Source organism: Astyanax mexicanus, chromosome 4, assembly GCF_023375975.1.
Source record: "Astyanax mexicanus isolate ESR-SI-001 chromosome 4, AstMex3_surface, whole genome shotgun sequence".
Taxonomy (NCBI): domain Eukaryota; kingdom Metazoa; phylum Chordata; class Actinopteri; order Characiformes; family Acestrorhamphidae; genus Astyanax; species Astyanax mexicanus.
In genome coordinates, this window is record NC_064411.1 from 56,276,376 (window position 1) to 56,293,376 (window position 17,001).

General features: G+C 44.6%; 1 protein-coding gene across 10 annotated transcripts in view; it reads right to left on the minus strand.

Moving 5' to 3' along the window:
* Positions 1–17,001, minus strand: part of ptprfb (protein tyrosine phosphatase receptor type Fb) — a 189,703-nt gene that overhangs the window by 96,953 nt on the left and 75,749 nt on the right. For 5 of the 10 annotated variants that reach the window (XM_049478912.1, XM_049478907.1, XM_049478905.1 and 2 more), the window contains exons 5-7: positions 9,649–9,837; positions 7,035–7,052; positions 3,177–3,287 (exon numbers count right to left, since the gene is read on the minus strand). In XM_049478912.1, the coding sequence (XP_049334869.1) occupies positions 3,177–3,287; positions 7,035–7,052; positions 9,649–9,837 (318 nt within the window). The remainder of the gene's footprint in view (positions 1–3,176; positions 3,288–7,034; positions 7,053–9,648; positions 9,838–17,001) is intronic. The other 5 variants (XM_049478911.1, XM_049478913.1, XM_049478909.1 and 2 more) reach the window with 1 other exon arrangement.

The following is a 17,001-nucleotide window of genomic DNA, read 5'->3' on the forward strand; positions in this document are numbered from 1 at the left end:
TTTTTCAAGTTATAAGTTATAAGAGTTCAGGAATTAATTAATATTTGGTGGAATATCCCTTGTTGGTTGGCATCATGTTCTTCTCCTCCACCAGTCTTACACACTGCTTTTGGATAACTTTATGCTGCTTTACTCCTGGTGCAAAAATTCAAGCAGTTCAGTTTGGTGGTTTGATGGCTTGTGATCATCCATCTTCCCCTTGATTATATTCCAGATATTTTTAATTTGGTAAAATCAGAGAAACTCATAATTTTAAGTGCTTTCTTATTTTTTTCAGAGCTGTATATATATATATATAATATACTGCATGTATATACTGTAGCAGTGATGCTAGCTCTTTAGCGTTAGCGTGAGAACTGCAGGGTGGCGGTGTGGCGTCAGTGTCTCCGGGCGGTTCTGGCTCGGTGCCCTAATCTCCTGTTATTACCTGCATGGAAAACCGTTTACACCCACAACAACAGTGTTTAATACACAATACGCTCACTATTATAGTGCAAATCCCAGGGTTAATACTGCAGCTGCCTCTGTTTACCCTCTCTACCGCTTACCAACCCCTCCCTCCATCCATTCCTCCATCCATCCGTCCTTCTCCCCGCCTGTACAACCGGTTCCGAAATGACCCGGACAGCGCTAACACTATGGTTCTGAGTAGCTACGAGACAAATCTATCGTTAAAAAGTGTCTTAATTTCAGTAATTCAGTTGAAAATGTGAAACTCTTATATTATATAGATGTATTAAACACAGATTGATCTTTTTTAAGCCTTTATTTCTTTTATTGTTGATGATTATGAAGCTTAAAGCCTATGAAAACCCAAAAATCAGTGTCTCCGAAAATTAGAATATTATATAATAAGACCAATTGGTACTTTTTTTGGGCAGTGTGGGCAGTGTGTCAAATCCTGCTGGAAAATTCAATCCGCATCTCTATAAAAGTTGTCAGTAGCAGAGGGAAGCTGTAAGATATGAAGTGCTGTAAGATTTTGTGGGAAAACAAAACTGCACTGACTTTAGACTTGATAATAAAAACACAGTGGATCAACACCAGCAGATGACAGACATGACTCTACAAACCATCACTGATCATCAGTAAATTTTACATTTCATTTTAAGTAAATGAAGGGATCAGAGTCTGGAGGAAGAGTGGAGAGACACACAGTCCAAACTGCTCGAGGTCTAGTGTGAAGTTTCCACCAATCAGTGATGGTTTATGGAGATGAGGATTTCATTTTCCAGCAGGACTTGGCACACTGCCCACACTAAAGCCAAAAGTACCAATTGGTCTTATTATATAATATTCTAATATTCTAATTTTCTGAGACACTGATTTTTGAGTTTTTATTGTCTGTAAGCTTCATAATCATAAAATATATAAAATAAATAAACACTTAAAATAGATGACTCTGTGTTTAATACATCTATATAATATATGAGTTTCACATTTTTGTAAAATTGAGATACTGACAGTCATGTTGCTCATATTATTTAATTTAATCAATGGTTACCACATAAACAATGCACTGTGTTAAACAGGGGTCATTATACTGAAGATTCCCGCTGTTTTTATTGTTTATTAACAATTTATTATGTTTTTTTTTTTGCGTAATAACATGTCATGTTAACTGGGATTAAACTATGAATAAAATGATCTAAAATAAAAACAAAAATGCATCTAAAAATGTATCTAAACAATTCACAATTGAAATTAATCTTAGAACTGTATTATAGATTTTATGTTTATTGTATTATTAATGCTTTAGAATAAGAATTTGCATTATTATCTTTTTTATATATCAAAATAAACTAATAACAACAGCCGTGAGAAACTAAACGTTAAAGTGAAAGAGAAGAAAATTATAAAGTTCTGCTGTGACCTCGGTTTTACCTTTCATACGGGCAACCGCGTTGCCGAGCAACAACAACAACCACGACAACCAAACACTGAGTATTCCAATACCGTCAACAACAGAAGACCCGCCCACACAGACAATCAAAACATCTCCACGCCATCAATCAACCCCTACAGGATCCTGAACAGCAATGTTACCCAGGCTGGAGGAGAAACTGAGATACAAAAAGAGCTGGCACAACTCCAGGGGCGGGGCATAGAACCGGCCAATCATACAGCAGCACAGTACTGAGCAGGAGTTTAGACACGCCCAACACACGTCTACCTGTAATTAACTATATATAACATTAGAATACTAAACCCACATAAACATCAATAAATTCAGTGATCAGTGAGAATTAGTGTCTACCTGTAATTAACTCTATATAACATTAGAATACTAAACTAAAATAAACTTTAATAAAGTCAGTGATCAGTGAGAGTATCTACCAGTAATTAACTCTATATAACATTAGAATACTAAACCCTAAAAAACATTAGTGGAGTTAATTACAGGTAGATACTCTCACTGATCACTGACTTTATTAATGTTTATTTTGGGTTTAGTATTCTAATGTTATATACAGTTAATTACAGGTAGATACTCTCACTGATCACTGACTTTATTCTTTATTGTTTTTTGGGTTTCATATTCTAATGGTGTATAAAGTCAGTGATCAGTAAGAGTATCTACCTGTAATTAACTCTATATAACATTAGAATACTAAACCCAAATAAACATTTATAGAGTTATATACAGGTAGATACTCTCACTGAACACTGACTTTATTCTTTAAGTTTATTTGGGTTTAGTATACTAATGTTATATAGAGTTAATTACAGGTAGACACTCATCCTTACTGACCACTGACCTTATTAATGTTTATTTGGGTTTCATATTCTAATATTGTATAGTGATCAGTGAGAGTTAGTGTCTACCTGGAATTAATTCTATATAACATTAGAATAGTAAACCCAAATAAACATTAATAAAGTCAGTGATCAGTGAGAGTGTCTACCTGTAATTAACTCTATATAACATAAAAAAAATAAACCCAAATACACATTAATAAAGTCAGTGTTTAGTGAGGGGGTGTCTTCCTGTAACTAACTCTATATACAATTATAATACGAGTGGGCGTGGCCAATCTTTTGACTGGTACTGTAGTACTGTTTGTATATAATAAAGGGAATAAGTGTTTGAATGTAGAAAGGAAGTTCCAGCAAAAGAGGAAAAAGTCATAGATAAACCGAAACTTTTGTGACGTCTCGGAGATAAGAGTTCTTACCGCGGACGTAGAGGTTGGCGGGTGCGGAGTACCGGGTCCCGGCGCTGTTCATCGCCACACACTCGTACTTCCCCTGGTCCGACTCTTCGCTGTTCTCGATCTGCAGAGCTCCTGAGGACGGAAAAGAAAAAAGAAAAGTCGAAATATATAAATAAATATACAAACAGGCAAAAATAACAATAATAATAATAATAATAATAATACATCTCCAGGCACCGCAGACGCATACAATCAGCAAACATCGGCTGTTTAAATGTCAGGCAGCTTCGGCAGAGTTTATAGCATGTTTCGCTAAAAAACGCCTACTAAGGGCTTTGCGTGAAGCTGATGGTGCAGCTTGTCCGCGTCCACAAATCAACAATATTCGCCTCCGGGAAAATAGCTGCCGCCACAGTAATGTCAAAACCCTGACTTATGGCCAATTAGCTCACGACACATCACAGCACTAACGACGGCTTTTAGCGCGGCACTGCAAACAACTTACTCAACAAAATGTCAACATGCGCCAATGCTAAAGGTATTGGGTGCTGGAACACCTGTCTGTTCACTGTTTCTTACCTAAAAGCTGAGCGACACCACATCAACCACCTAAAAACTGCTTGAGTAACATGGAAACGGCTAAGCACTTAAAGACACCTTTGTAGATATAGCAAGACCATATCAACAGCGAACAGCGACCTACATCTTTTAGCTAGCAACAGCCTTACAACACCACATCAACCACCTGGGAACTACTTGAGATTTAACAGAAATCTCTTGACTCTTGATTTGACTTGCCTCAAGAAACCACCCATTAAAATCTGTTTCTCTCCACTTTTTCTTACTCAACAAAATGTCACCATTCGCCAATGCTAAAGGTACTGGGTGCTGGAACACCTGCCCGTTCACTGTTTCTTACCTAAAAGCCATGTAACACCACATCAACCACATAGAAACTGCTTGAGGTGTCATATCAACTAGCTATCAACATCATAGGAATCACCTTCAACAGCACAGCAACTGCTAAGCACCTGCAACTACTTCTGAAGACATAGCAACACCACTGAAACCAACTAAAAGTCCATATCAACCACCTGGAAACCATTTGAGATTCAATGTCAACCATCCATTAGCATCTGTTTCTCAACACTGTTTCTTACCCAACAGCCATGTAACACAACATCAACCACCTGGAACAACATACCAACAGCCACCATAATACCATAGCAGGGAAAAGCCTTGCAACACCACATCAACCACCAAGAAACTGTTTTAGGTGTCATATAAACTAGCTATCAACATCATACGAATCACATACACCAGCATGGCAACTGCTAAGCACTTGCAACCACCTCTGCAGATTTAACAACACCACTACAACTAACTGGAAGATCATATCAACCACCTAGAAATCAAGAGTATTCAGAATCTACAGCTGCATTCCAATAGCGACCTAGATCTTATAACTAGCCTTGCAACATCACACTAACCACCTGGAAAATGCTTGAGATTCGACAGCAACCACTAAACACTTTCTTACCTAACAGCCATGCCACACCACATCAACCACCAGGAAAATGCTTGAGGTGTCATATTAACATCATATCAAAATGCTAACAGCCAGCAAGATGCCATAGCAAGGAAAAGCCTTGCAACACCACATCAACCTGTTTCTTACCTAATAACCATGCAACACCACATCAACCACCCAGAAACCCTAAAAAAAACTCTAAACTAGCAACAACATAGAAACCTAAAATGAAAAACACCGTATCAACCACCTGAGATGCATTTAAGGAATCACCTAGAAACCCAGAGCAAATGTTCAGGAACCTCGCAGTTATGTGTAAACCACTTGAAACACCATATCAACCAACTGAAAGTCCTAGAAAACGCCTAAAACATGGTAACAGAGATTGTTTTGCAGTTTTGCAGATCTAGCAACCTCACAGAAACCAACTAAAACACCATATCAACCACCTGGAAGCCCTAGCAAACACCTATGTCAATATGTGCCAATGCAAAGGTATTGAGTGTTTGGACACCTGCCTGGTCACTGTTTCTTACCTAAAAGCCATGAAACACCACATTAACCACCTAGTAACTGCACGGAAACCAACTGAAAGCCTAGCAAACACCTATAGTATGACAACTGCTTATATATAATACACCAGCAAGATGTAGTAACAGCATGGAAACCAAATGCAACACCCTATAAACCACCCATGCTATGTATTAGGAATTCTGCACACTCACTGGCTCTTATTCTGAAATGAAGGGTATTAGAAATATGCAGCATCATTGTGCACCAGTCACTGAGATTCAGGCGGTACGGCTGGTGGTTGCCGTGGTGTTGTTTCTGCAGTGCGGCTGAGGGCCGGCGCCGGCCGTTACTCATTCTCCTCTCAGCAGAAACTGATTGGCGGTGTTCCCCGTTCTGACAAGCAGCAAATTACTAATCAATTCCCAGATTGCTCAGCGCTGATTGCCATCGCCTCTCGGTCCTGACAACACGATTGGCTGGAGTGCCCCGTCGCTCGGGCGGAAATGAAATAAAGAACAATATGCATTCCCTCCCGAGAAACCAACGACGAGGCCAGCCGGCTAACACACACTTTCCCTTGTGCCGGATTCAATCAAACACAGCCTGTTTACACAACAATTAGCAGAGCATATCTGACTCGCTTAGTTATGGCACATTGATACATTTGTGTTACAAATACATGCAGGGAAATGAAAAAATGTTCAGAATTTGATGGGGGAATTTGATGGAAACATGCTCAACATCATCGCAACAACCAATACACTGTTAACGCACAACTATGGTGTAGCCATACGCTAATGTGAACATGGTGAACACAAGGCTTCTGGCTTCAAGGCTTCTGGCTGCAGCAGATTTAGCAGCAACAAAGAAACCAAAAAGAACACCATATTAACCACCTGGAAGCACTCTGGCAACACTATAGAAATGAACAAGAACACCATATCAACCACCTGTTGTGGTCAAAACAGTGAACAAACCACTTGCAGAAACACGCAGTAGCACTCTAGCAGCAATGTAGAAATCAGCGAGAACAGCATATCAACCATCTGCAGCATTTTGGAAACAATATCAAAATCAACAAGAACACCACATCAACCACATCAATCAGTGAGAACACCATATCAATCATCTGCAAGCACTCTGGCAACAACATACAAATCAGCGATAATACCATATTAACCACCTGGTAAGCACTCTGGCATCAATATAGAAATCAGCAAGAACGCCATATCAACCACCTTGAAACACTCGGCAGCACTATGGCAGCAATTTACAACCTCACAGATCTTGCAATATCAATATAGAATCCAATGAGAACACCACATGGACCACCTGTAAATCCTAGCAAACAACTTTAACATAGTAATTGCTTAGTAACAACCTAGAGACCACTTGCAGCAAACAAGCAAGACTATAAAATCCAATGAGAACACCATATGAACCACCTGCTCACTCATTCACTCAGCTTCTTCTGAAATGAGTGTTATTATAAAGAGTTTATCCTGCTTTTGTTGGAGTAACTGTGTCTCTGCTGTACAGAGAAGACTTTCACTACTATATCTTGGATTCAGAGCATTGCTGTGAGGATTTGATTGCATCCCATCTAAAATTATGGGATGGAGCTCCATCATTCCAGAGATGACGGTTCTTCCACTGATCCACAGATCACAGCTTAAGTGTTTAAGTGCTTTTAGTGAAGTAAATGAAGGACAGAACGATGACAGACGGGTTAAGAGACAGTTGCAGGTTCACCAGACGAGATAACGATGGAGGTGAAGAAGTGAAGAGATGATGGGAGGAGTTATGGGTTATGGGACACCGTCCAGCTGTCTTACCTCGGATTGGTGAACCCCCTAAGCTCCAGTAAAGGAACGCAAAAGAGGACGGGAGAGAAGCGTTAGTACAGCACAGAGACAGACAGAGAGACAGACAGAGAGAAAGACAAAAGAAAAGACACAAGCTACGTTAAAGCTAGGTTAAAGCTACGTTAATCTGTCCCAAATCAGATTTTATCAGAAAATTCAATCCATATCCGTCATTGTTCTGAACAATTTATATTCCTAAATTGATGCCCACGCACTAAAAAGAGCAGCAGCGCTTCACTTGAAGTTTCGGTTTCATTCTCTCCATCATTACAGGAGATATCAATCAGTAACACAACTGTAAAAATCTGATTTGGGAGGGTATATTTAAATAAATCATCAAAAAAGAAAAGCAGCAGTGTAAGGATTAGTACAGTACAGGCCCGTCACGATAACTATTTTTGTGTATCGATATATTGTCCAAGAAATAATTGCGATAAACTATATTATTTTAATTTTAAGACCATTTTGATAATTTAATTGCATAATAATGCAATTGCATAGTTTTAAATAGCAATATTTTTAATGCTTATTAAAGAGTAAGAATATTCAGACATTTAAATTGTAATAAAACATTTTTAAAAGTTATCCGGCTCTGGTTAGTGGAGATCCGGCTCGGTTTCTGAGTGGTTCAGTAAATAAGCTGGATCTAGTGCAGAAGGACGGAGTTTAAGTAAGTCAAAACCCGCTAATCCAGCCCAAACCAGCTCCAGCCATCCATCTAATTCTGGATCAGCCCAGCTATTCATCTATCAGGGGGTCCGGCGGACCATCGATCGATCGGCGCCGGCGCCCGCCGGAGAAACTCCTCCAGAGCTGATTGCAATTATAGAGCTGTTTTCTCTTGTTTTTAGAAAGATTTAACCATCGTTTAACGATGAGGGCATCTGAAAAACGTTCCTCCAACCAATCAGAAGCCTTGATACGTTTAATAAGGGTCTACATGGTGTTACACTGGTGCAGTGGTGAGTGTACATGGTGTTCTGTGTTGAGTATACAGGGTGTTGAGTGTTGCGTATACAGGGTGTTACGTGTTGCGTATACAGGGTGTTACGTGTTGCGTACACAGGGTGTTACGTGTTGCGTACACAGGGTGTTACGTGTTGCGTACACAGGGTGTTACGTGTTGCGTATACAGGGTGTTACGTGTTGCGTATACAGGGTGTTACGTGTTGCGTACACAGGGTGTTACGTGTTGCGTACACAGGGTGTTACGTGTTGCGTACACAGGGTGTTACGTGTTGCGTATACAGGGTGTTACGTGTTGCGTATACAGGGTGTTACGTGTTGCGTATACAGGGTGTTATGTGTTGCGTATACAGGGTGTTACGTGTTGCGTATACAGGGTGTTACGTGTTGCGTATACAGGGTGTTACGTGTTGCGTATACAGGGTGTTACGTGTTGAGTATACAGGGTGTTACGTGTTGCGTATACAGGGTGTTATGTGTTGCGTATACAGGGTGTTACGTGTTGCGTATACAGGGTGTTACGTGTTGCGTATACAGGGTGTTACGTGTTGCGTATACAGGGTGTTACGTGTTGAGTATACAGGGTGTTACGTGTTGCGTGTACAGGGTGTTACGTGTTGTGTGTTGTGTTATGTGTTGCGTGTACAGGGTGTTACGTGTTGCGTACACAGGGTGTTACGTGTTGCGTATACAGGGTGTTACGTGTTGCGTATACAGGGTGTTACGTGTTGCGTACACAGGGTGTTACGTGTTGCGTATACAGGGTGTTACATGTTGTGTACACAGGGTGTTACGTGTTGTGTACACAGGGTGTTATGTGTTGCGTATACAGGGTGTTACGTGTTGCGTATACAGGGTGTTATGTGTTGTGTTATGTGTTGCGTGTAGAGGGTGTTACATGTTGTGTACACAGGGTGTTACGTGTTGCGTATACAGGGTGTTACGTGTTGCGTATACAGGGTGTTACGTGTTGCGTATACAGGGTGTTACATGTTGTGTACACAGGGTGTTATGTGTTGTGTTATGTGTTGCGTGTAGAGGGTGTTACGTGTTGCGTACACAGGGTGTTACGTGTTGCGTATACAGGGTGTTACATGTTGTGTACACAGGGTGTTACGTGTTGCGTATACAGGGTGTTACGTGTTGTGTACACAGGGTGTTATGTGTTGCGTATACAGGGTGTTACGTGTTGCGTATACAGGGTGTTACGTGTTGCGTACACAGGGTGTTACGTGTTGCGTATACAGGGTGTTACGTGTTGCGTACACAGGGTGTTACGTGTTGCGTACACAGGGTGTTACGTGTTGCGTACACAGGGTGTTACGTGTTGCGTACACAGGGTGTTACGTGTTGCGTATACAGGGTGTTACGTGTTGCGTACACAGAGTGTTACGTGTTGCGTATACAGGGTGTTATGTGTTGTGTTATGTGTTGCGTGTAGAGGGTGTTACGTGTTGCGTATACAGGGTGTTACGTGTTGCGTATACAGGGTGTTACGTGTTGCGTATACAGGGTGTTACGTGTTGCGTACACAGGGTGTTACGTGTTGCGTACACAGGGTGTTACGTGTTGCGTATACAGGGTGTTACGTGTTGCGTATACAGGGTGTTAGACTCACCTGAGCGCAGTTGCTTGATTCGCCCGTTGCTGCTGTTGATGTCGACGGGTAGGAAGTCTTTGAACCAGGAGATCTCGGGGTCGGGGATTCCACTGGCGGCGCAAAGCATGGTGGCGGTTCGAGTCCGTTCCACCACTTTCAGCTGAGGACCCATATCAATAGTGGGGAAACCATTGGGAATATCGTTCTCTGAAATAGACAAGATACCATTTATTAGCATTATATTATAGCAACAAGAGTGTGATTCTGTATCTACTGTAACTGTAGATTAATTACAGAGCAGTATGGGTTCAACAGATTACGACAGTGCTGGTGATTTTGTATCTACTGTAACTGTAGATTAATTACAGAGCAGTACGGGTACAACAGATTACAGTGCTGGTGATTCTGTATCTACTGTAACTGTAGATTAATTACAGAGCAGTACGGGTACAACAGATTACAGTGCTGGTGATTCTGTATCTACTGTAACTGTAGATTACATACAGAGCAGTACGGGTACAACAGATTACGGTGCTGGTGATTCTGTATCTACTGTAACTGTAGATTAATTACAGAGCAGTATGGGTACAACAGATTACAGTGCTGGTGACTCTGTATCTACTGTAACTGTAGATTAATTACAGAGCAGTATGGGTACAACAGATTACAGTGCTGGTGATTCTGTATCTACTGTAACTGTAGATTAATTACAGAGCAGTACAGGTACAACAGATTACAGTGCTGGTGATTCTGTATCTACTGTAACTGTAGATTAATTACAGAGCAGTACGGGTACAACAGATTACGGTGCTGGTGATTCTGTATCTACTGTAACTGTAGATTAATTACAGAGCAGTACGGGTACAACAGATTACGGTGCTGGTGATTCTGTATCTACTGTAACTGTAGATTAGATTACAGTGCTGGTGATTCTGTATACTGTAACTGTAGATTAATTACAGAGCAGTATGGGTACAACAGATTACAGTGCTGGTGATTCTGTATCTACTGTAACTGTAGGTTAATTACAGAGCAGTATGGTTCTTTGTCCTTGGACCTTCAAGAACATCCCTGGACGTTATGTATCTGTTTTTCTGGATGGTGCAATAAAGTCATAGGGTGGATATGAAGGGGAAAGTCTGTAGTTCGGCTCAGACAGACATCCAGCCGGGAGGAAGAACAGCTGCAGAGATGTGTAACAGATACGAGGTGGAAGCGTTCCACAGAACCGCCACAGGGCACGACTACAAACACCTCCGTATTCAGTACAGGAAGCTGCGCATCCCATCACTACACCTTTCATCCTGCTCTGCATCAGGACACAACACCGAGAACAAAACTCTGGAACTACAGCGTTTCTCCTTATACTGATACACTATATATTTACACTGCAGCTAAACCCCGCTCTGACCTTCAGGAGATAAGTGTGAGGTTACCAGGTAGAGGTGTTCGATACGGATGAAACAGCTGATGTGTGATTACTGGAGATAAAATACCAAATATGATTACGAACTATTATGAATTCGTTTTTGCTTCTCAAAGGTTTTTCAGCACTTGGCTTGGCTGCACTAATTTTTCCAAGAATAAATTACATATATTGGTGTGAGCATTCACTGTGGACCTCTACCTCACACTACCTTACACTACTTCGCTATACTGATATTTTCTTACACACCTACTCTGAGATGAGTGTGGAGAAATCAGGCCTACAGTTAACACTTTAGTTAGCATCATGCTAATTAAAGGTGTACATCTGATTTCTCATTGGAGCATTCTTTAAGGACACTTTTGGGAGAAGATTAGCATGTATTTAACCCCTTAGACAGGCTCAGTTCTGATCTGACTCGTGGTAAGAAGAATCCTGCAGGAACGTCTCACTCAGTGTGTTGCGGGTGGTGGACGTGGGCACTGCCACAGATGGTGGCGTGGAGCTGAAGCGCCTGCCAGCCGCACTCTTATTGTTTCCCTGGAGTTGTTATGACAAGGTGCCCGGCTCGGGGAAGTGATGCATCGGGCTGTAATTGGGCCGCCGTCCTGCAGGAGAGCCGGGGCAAGCGTGAGGAAGCCTGGGATGAAGTGATGGTCAAAGGCAGGAGACGCCAGCCTGGCAGATGTGCCTCCAGAACTGGCATCCGCTATAGAAGCAGGTGGACAGGTTCATTACTGAGCGCAGTAAAAAAAAACAACACCCTGCCCCGTGTTCTGGAGAACCGCGGGATATACGGTCTGGATTCTGACGTCTGATGCACTGAAAAATGAATCGATTCATGTATACATTTACTTAAAAAAGAAAAACTAAAAGTAAACAAATAAAAAAGACGGTTCTTCAAGAGTTCTTTAGTGATGGAGAGGGATCTATAAGCAATAGAAAGTCTATTATGATGCTTAAAGGCTGCTAAGTCTGAACTATGAACTTGAACTATGAACCTGTGCAACAGAGGGAACTATCGCTTTTCCCTTCTTGGGGTGGTCCTGATGAGTGCCGGTTTCATCATTATAATGTTTTTGATGGTCTTTGCAGTGACTGTGTTACGCCCTCGCCAGGTTTCCCTCTGTTTCCCCGGTGTTTCCACTGTTATTTTCCATTACGTGTGTGTAATTTGTAGCTCCGCCCCTTGTTACCTGTTTCCCCAGGTGTTCTGTGTTTCATGTTGCTATTTATAGTCTCACTTTGTTAATGTTTGCTGTCGGTCTTTGCACCTTCCCACGTTTGTTTGTCTCTTCACGCTATTTGCTATTGTTTTGCCACGCCACGTCACGTTTGTTTATTTCATGTTTCTGTATTTACTCGTTCTTGTGTATTTCTTGTCACGTTTATTTCCTGTTTGTTTCTTTGTTTATTTTGTATATATATATTTACGTAGTTATCCCTGTATATATCCCTAGCCCTGTTTTGTACTTGTCTGTTTAGTTTAGCTCTTTGTTTGTTTTCCCTGTTTGTTTATGTACATATATTTATTCGTTATTCCCTTGTTTGTTTATTTGTTTATTTGTTATTTATTAAAAGTCATGTCTTACCCGTTTAAACGTCCGCCTCCCGTCTCATCACGCGTTACAGAAAGACCGACCGCCATGGACGTTTATTCGGGAAACCCTTGGGTTGGATCCGGGCTGGCCATCCGTCATGCCCCCTTTGGGACCTCGGCGCAGGAAAATCCGAGGCCTCGAGGCCGGAGAAGGCCTCGGGCTGGGCGTTCTAAGAGGTCCCAAAAATCGGAGGATTTTCTTGGGGGGGGGCTAACGGTTGGGGCCATCGGCCTCGCTCCGAACCGCGAGGTAGGCAAGGCGGGCAGAAACGCGGACTGTGAGGACTATTTCTGGGATTACGTGGACCTCCTCGCAGCCGCGTCCAGTTCGGAGGACGAGTTCTACCCTCCGACGAGAGCCCGCTTGCCGCCGCTTGCGGAGGCTATCCTCCACCCGCCTCCCAGGGCGCGCTCCACCTCGTCGGCTCCGCAGCTAGCTTCTGAGGCTAACCAGCTAGCTCCTCCGGCGGCTGCAGCTCGAGGCTTCTCCACGGCTACGCGGCTAACGCAGTTAGCATCTCCAGCGGCTGCAGCTCCAGGCATTTCCACGGCTACGCGGCTAACGCAGTTAGCATCTCCAGCGGCTGCAGCTCCAGGCATTCCCACGGCTACGCGGCTAACGCAGTTAGCATCTCCTGATTCCACGGGTCAAGTTTCTCTGGCTGCTTCGGTGCTCGCATCTTCTACGGCTGCAGACCCAGCTTCCACGGCGGCCGCCGAGCAGCGCTTCCAGTCACCCGTAGCGGCAGCAGATCTTCGCTCCGGGGTTCCCATGACAACGGCGCTACACTGTACTGCTACTGCCACCCCGGAACCTGAATACGCTGCGGTGAAATTAGGTCAAGTCTCCGTGCAGTCTTCAGCAGCCCGAGTCGTCACACAGACACCTACAGCCCAAGGGTCCAAGTCTGTTCATGTGAGTGTTCCTGTGTCAGCGGTGCCCGCCACCGCCAATGTTCCTGTGTCAGCGGTGCCCGCCACCGCCAATGTTCCTGTGCCAGCGGTGCCCGCCACCGCCAATGTTCCTGTGCCAGCGGTGCCCGCCACCGCCAATGTTCCTGTGCCAGCGGTGCCCGCCACCGCCAATGTTCCTGTGCCAGCGGTGCCCACCGCCAATGTTCCTGTGCCAGCGGTGCCCACCGCCAATGTTCCTGTGCCAGCGGTGCCCACCGCCCATGCTACGATGCCAGCGGTGCCCACCGCCTATGTTCCTGTACCAGCGGTGCCCACCGCCCATGTGCCGATGCCAGCGGTGCCCACCGTCCATGTTCCTGTGCCAGCGGTGACCACTGCCCATGTGCCAAAGCCAGCAGTGCCCACCGTCCATGTTCCTGTGCCAGCAGTGTCCACTGCCCATGTGCCGAAGCCAGCAGTGCCCACCGTCCATGACCCTGTGCCAGCGGTGCCTACCGCTCCAGCGCCGACCACGCCGCCAGCCCCAGCTGCTCAAGTCACCGCGCCGTCAGCTCCTGCTGCCCGAGATGCCGCACCGCCAGTGTCTACTGCCCGAGTCGCCGCACCGCCAGCTCCTGCTGCCCGAGTCGCCGCACCGCCAGCTCCAGCTGCCCGAGATGCCGCACCGCCAGCTCCTGCTGCCCGAGTCGCCGCACCGCCAGCTCCTGCTGCCAGAGACGCCGCACCGCCACCAGCTCCTGCTGCCCGAGTCGCCGCGCCTCCAGCTTCTGCTGCCCAAGCCGTCGCGTCGCCAGCGAGGCCCGTCACCACACCCATGCCAGTCCCGGCGCCCAGGACTAAGTTTTGCCCCAAGCCTCGTGTGCCCAGGTCTGCCCCAAGGCCCCCGGACCCCAGCCCAAGAACTTTGCCCAGGCTGGCTCCACGAACTACCCCTATGACTTTAGCCAGTCCTGGGCATCCCCTGGTCTTTCTGGTCCCCATGTCGCTCCCCGTTATGGTTCCTGTGTCGGTCTATGTTCCTGTTCCTGTCTTGTCTGGTTTCTGTGTACCTGTTCCTGTCACCGTCTTCGTGTCTGTTCCTGTTAATGTTTTTGTCCCTGTTCCCTTGTCCAGTCCAGTCCAGTCACCAGTCATGCCCCATGTCCAGTCATCGACCCCTGTCCAGTTCCCTGTCCAGTCTCCTGTCTCGCCCAATGTCCAGTCTCCAGTCACGTCCCCGGTTCAGTCTCCTTTCTATGTCCAGTCTCCTGTCACGTCTTCTGTCCAGTCTCCTGTGTTGCCTCATGTCAAGTCCCCGGTCTCGTCTTTTGTTTTTCCCGGCCTCTCCCCGCCGCCGGCCCCCGGGGTTCGTTTTTACGCGCCTCGGGAGCTGCGCGTTTAGGGAGGGGCTTCTGTTACGCCCTCGCCAGGTTTCCCTCTGTTTCCCCGGTGTTTCCACTGTTATTTTCCATTACGTGTGTGTAATTTGTAGCTCCGCCCCTTGTTACCTGTTTCCCCAGGTGTTCTGTGTTTCATGTTGCTATTTATAGTCTCACTTTGTTAATGTTTGCTGTCGGTCTTTGCACCTTCCCACGTTTGTTTGTCTCTTCACGCTATTTGCTATTGTTTTGCCACGCCACGTCACGTTTGTTTATTTCATGTTTCTGTATTTACTCGTTCTTGTGTATTTCTTGTCACGTTTATTTCCTGTTTGTTTCTTTGTTTATTTTGTATATATATATTTACGTAGTTATCCCTGTATATATCCCTAGCCCTGTTTTGTACTTGTCTGTTTAGTTTAGCTCTTTGTTTGTTTTCCCTGTTTGTTTATGTACATATATTTATTCGTTATTCCCTTGTTTGTTTATTTGTTTATTTGTTATTTATTAAAAGTCATGTCTTACCCGTTTAAACGTCCGCCTCCCGTCTCATCACGCGTTACAGACTGTGCTTAAGGATACTTTCAAAATTCTTGAAAGTCATGCCAATCTGGCATCATACTAGGGATGTACAATATTGTTAAAGCGCTGAATATTCCAATTTTAAACAAAAAATCTTAGATTTAATCGAAGATTAGATTTTCGAAATTTGATGCGTTTAACGATAAAAACGAGGATTCATCGTACAGCCCTACAAAATCTTCAGACAGAAACTAGTTTTACAGAGTACTGCAGGTATTTAATGCATGTTAAAGTTAAACTTTGAGTCTGAGGAACTCTATAAAAGACTAAGTGTATAAATACCCAAACTGCACAGTCTTTCTTTAGCTTTAGCTTTATTAATGCAAGCATGCATGTATGCGCGAGTGTGCATGCAGGAGAATGTATACGCAGGTAAATGTGTGCACGAGAGTATGCGTAAGAGTGTTCGTATACGCAAGATTGTGTGTGCCCAAGAGTGTGTGTATGCATGAGTGTGTGTGAGAGAGTGTTTGTTCATGCGCGAGTGTGCATGCAAGTGTATGTGCACGAGTGTGTATACGTGAGAGTGTGTGTGCGCGAGAGTGTGTGTGTGAGTGTGAGTATGTGTTTGGCAGGGTTGTGTTGGTGGGAAGAAACAGAGCAGGGGGATGAAAGAGAGAAAGCAGGGGGGTTGGCGTGGTGTTGGCGCTGGGTTGGCGCGGGGTGGCGAGGGGTGGGAGTATGGAGACGGGGGGATTCACATGCCAACCTCCTGCCGGCTCCAATTACCACGGCGACTGGAGCGTGGCGCGCAGGCCGACGGGTCTAATCAGAACCCTGCTGCAAAGCGCCAGCCTGCGCCCTCTGAGCCCACTGCAGAACCCGCCCAATACACACCGGGCCCATACACCACGCCAAAGGCCTGGCATCAGCACAGGCATAAGCCAGGGCATCAGCCTGGGTATCAGCCTAAGCATCAGCACAGGCATCAGCACTTGCATCGGCACAGGCATCAGCATGGGCATTAGCCTGGGCATCAGCACAGGCATCAGCACGGGCATTAGCCTGGGTATCAGCATGGGCATTACCCATCACCATGCTTAACAGATGTTTTGTTAAGCATTACTGTAAAATAAGTTAATGAAAAATGTTCTGGTGATACAAGAACACTCCCACCACCATGTTTAACAGATGTTTGGGTGCATGGTTTTAATAGTAAAGAGTTTTCTGAAGCTTCTCTGCAGTAAATAAACCTGTACAGGTGTAGCAGTGAGGTGTTTAAGGGGGCGGGGCTTTTGGCAGGTTGTTTATCTGCGCTGGTTGTGGAGGAAGAGGTGTAACTCAGGCCCTGACCTTTAAAATAATACACTTTTCCTCACCGGCCAGAATATTCAGCTTTAGTTCCCCACAGACAGACAGCCAATCAATACTGACCGGCCCAGCTCTCTCTCTCTCTCTATAACCTCTATATAACCTCTCTCTATCTGTATATCTCTCTCTGTAACCTTTATATACACCTCGCTCGCCCATTTCTCTCCCTCTCTCTCTCT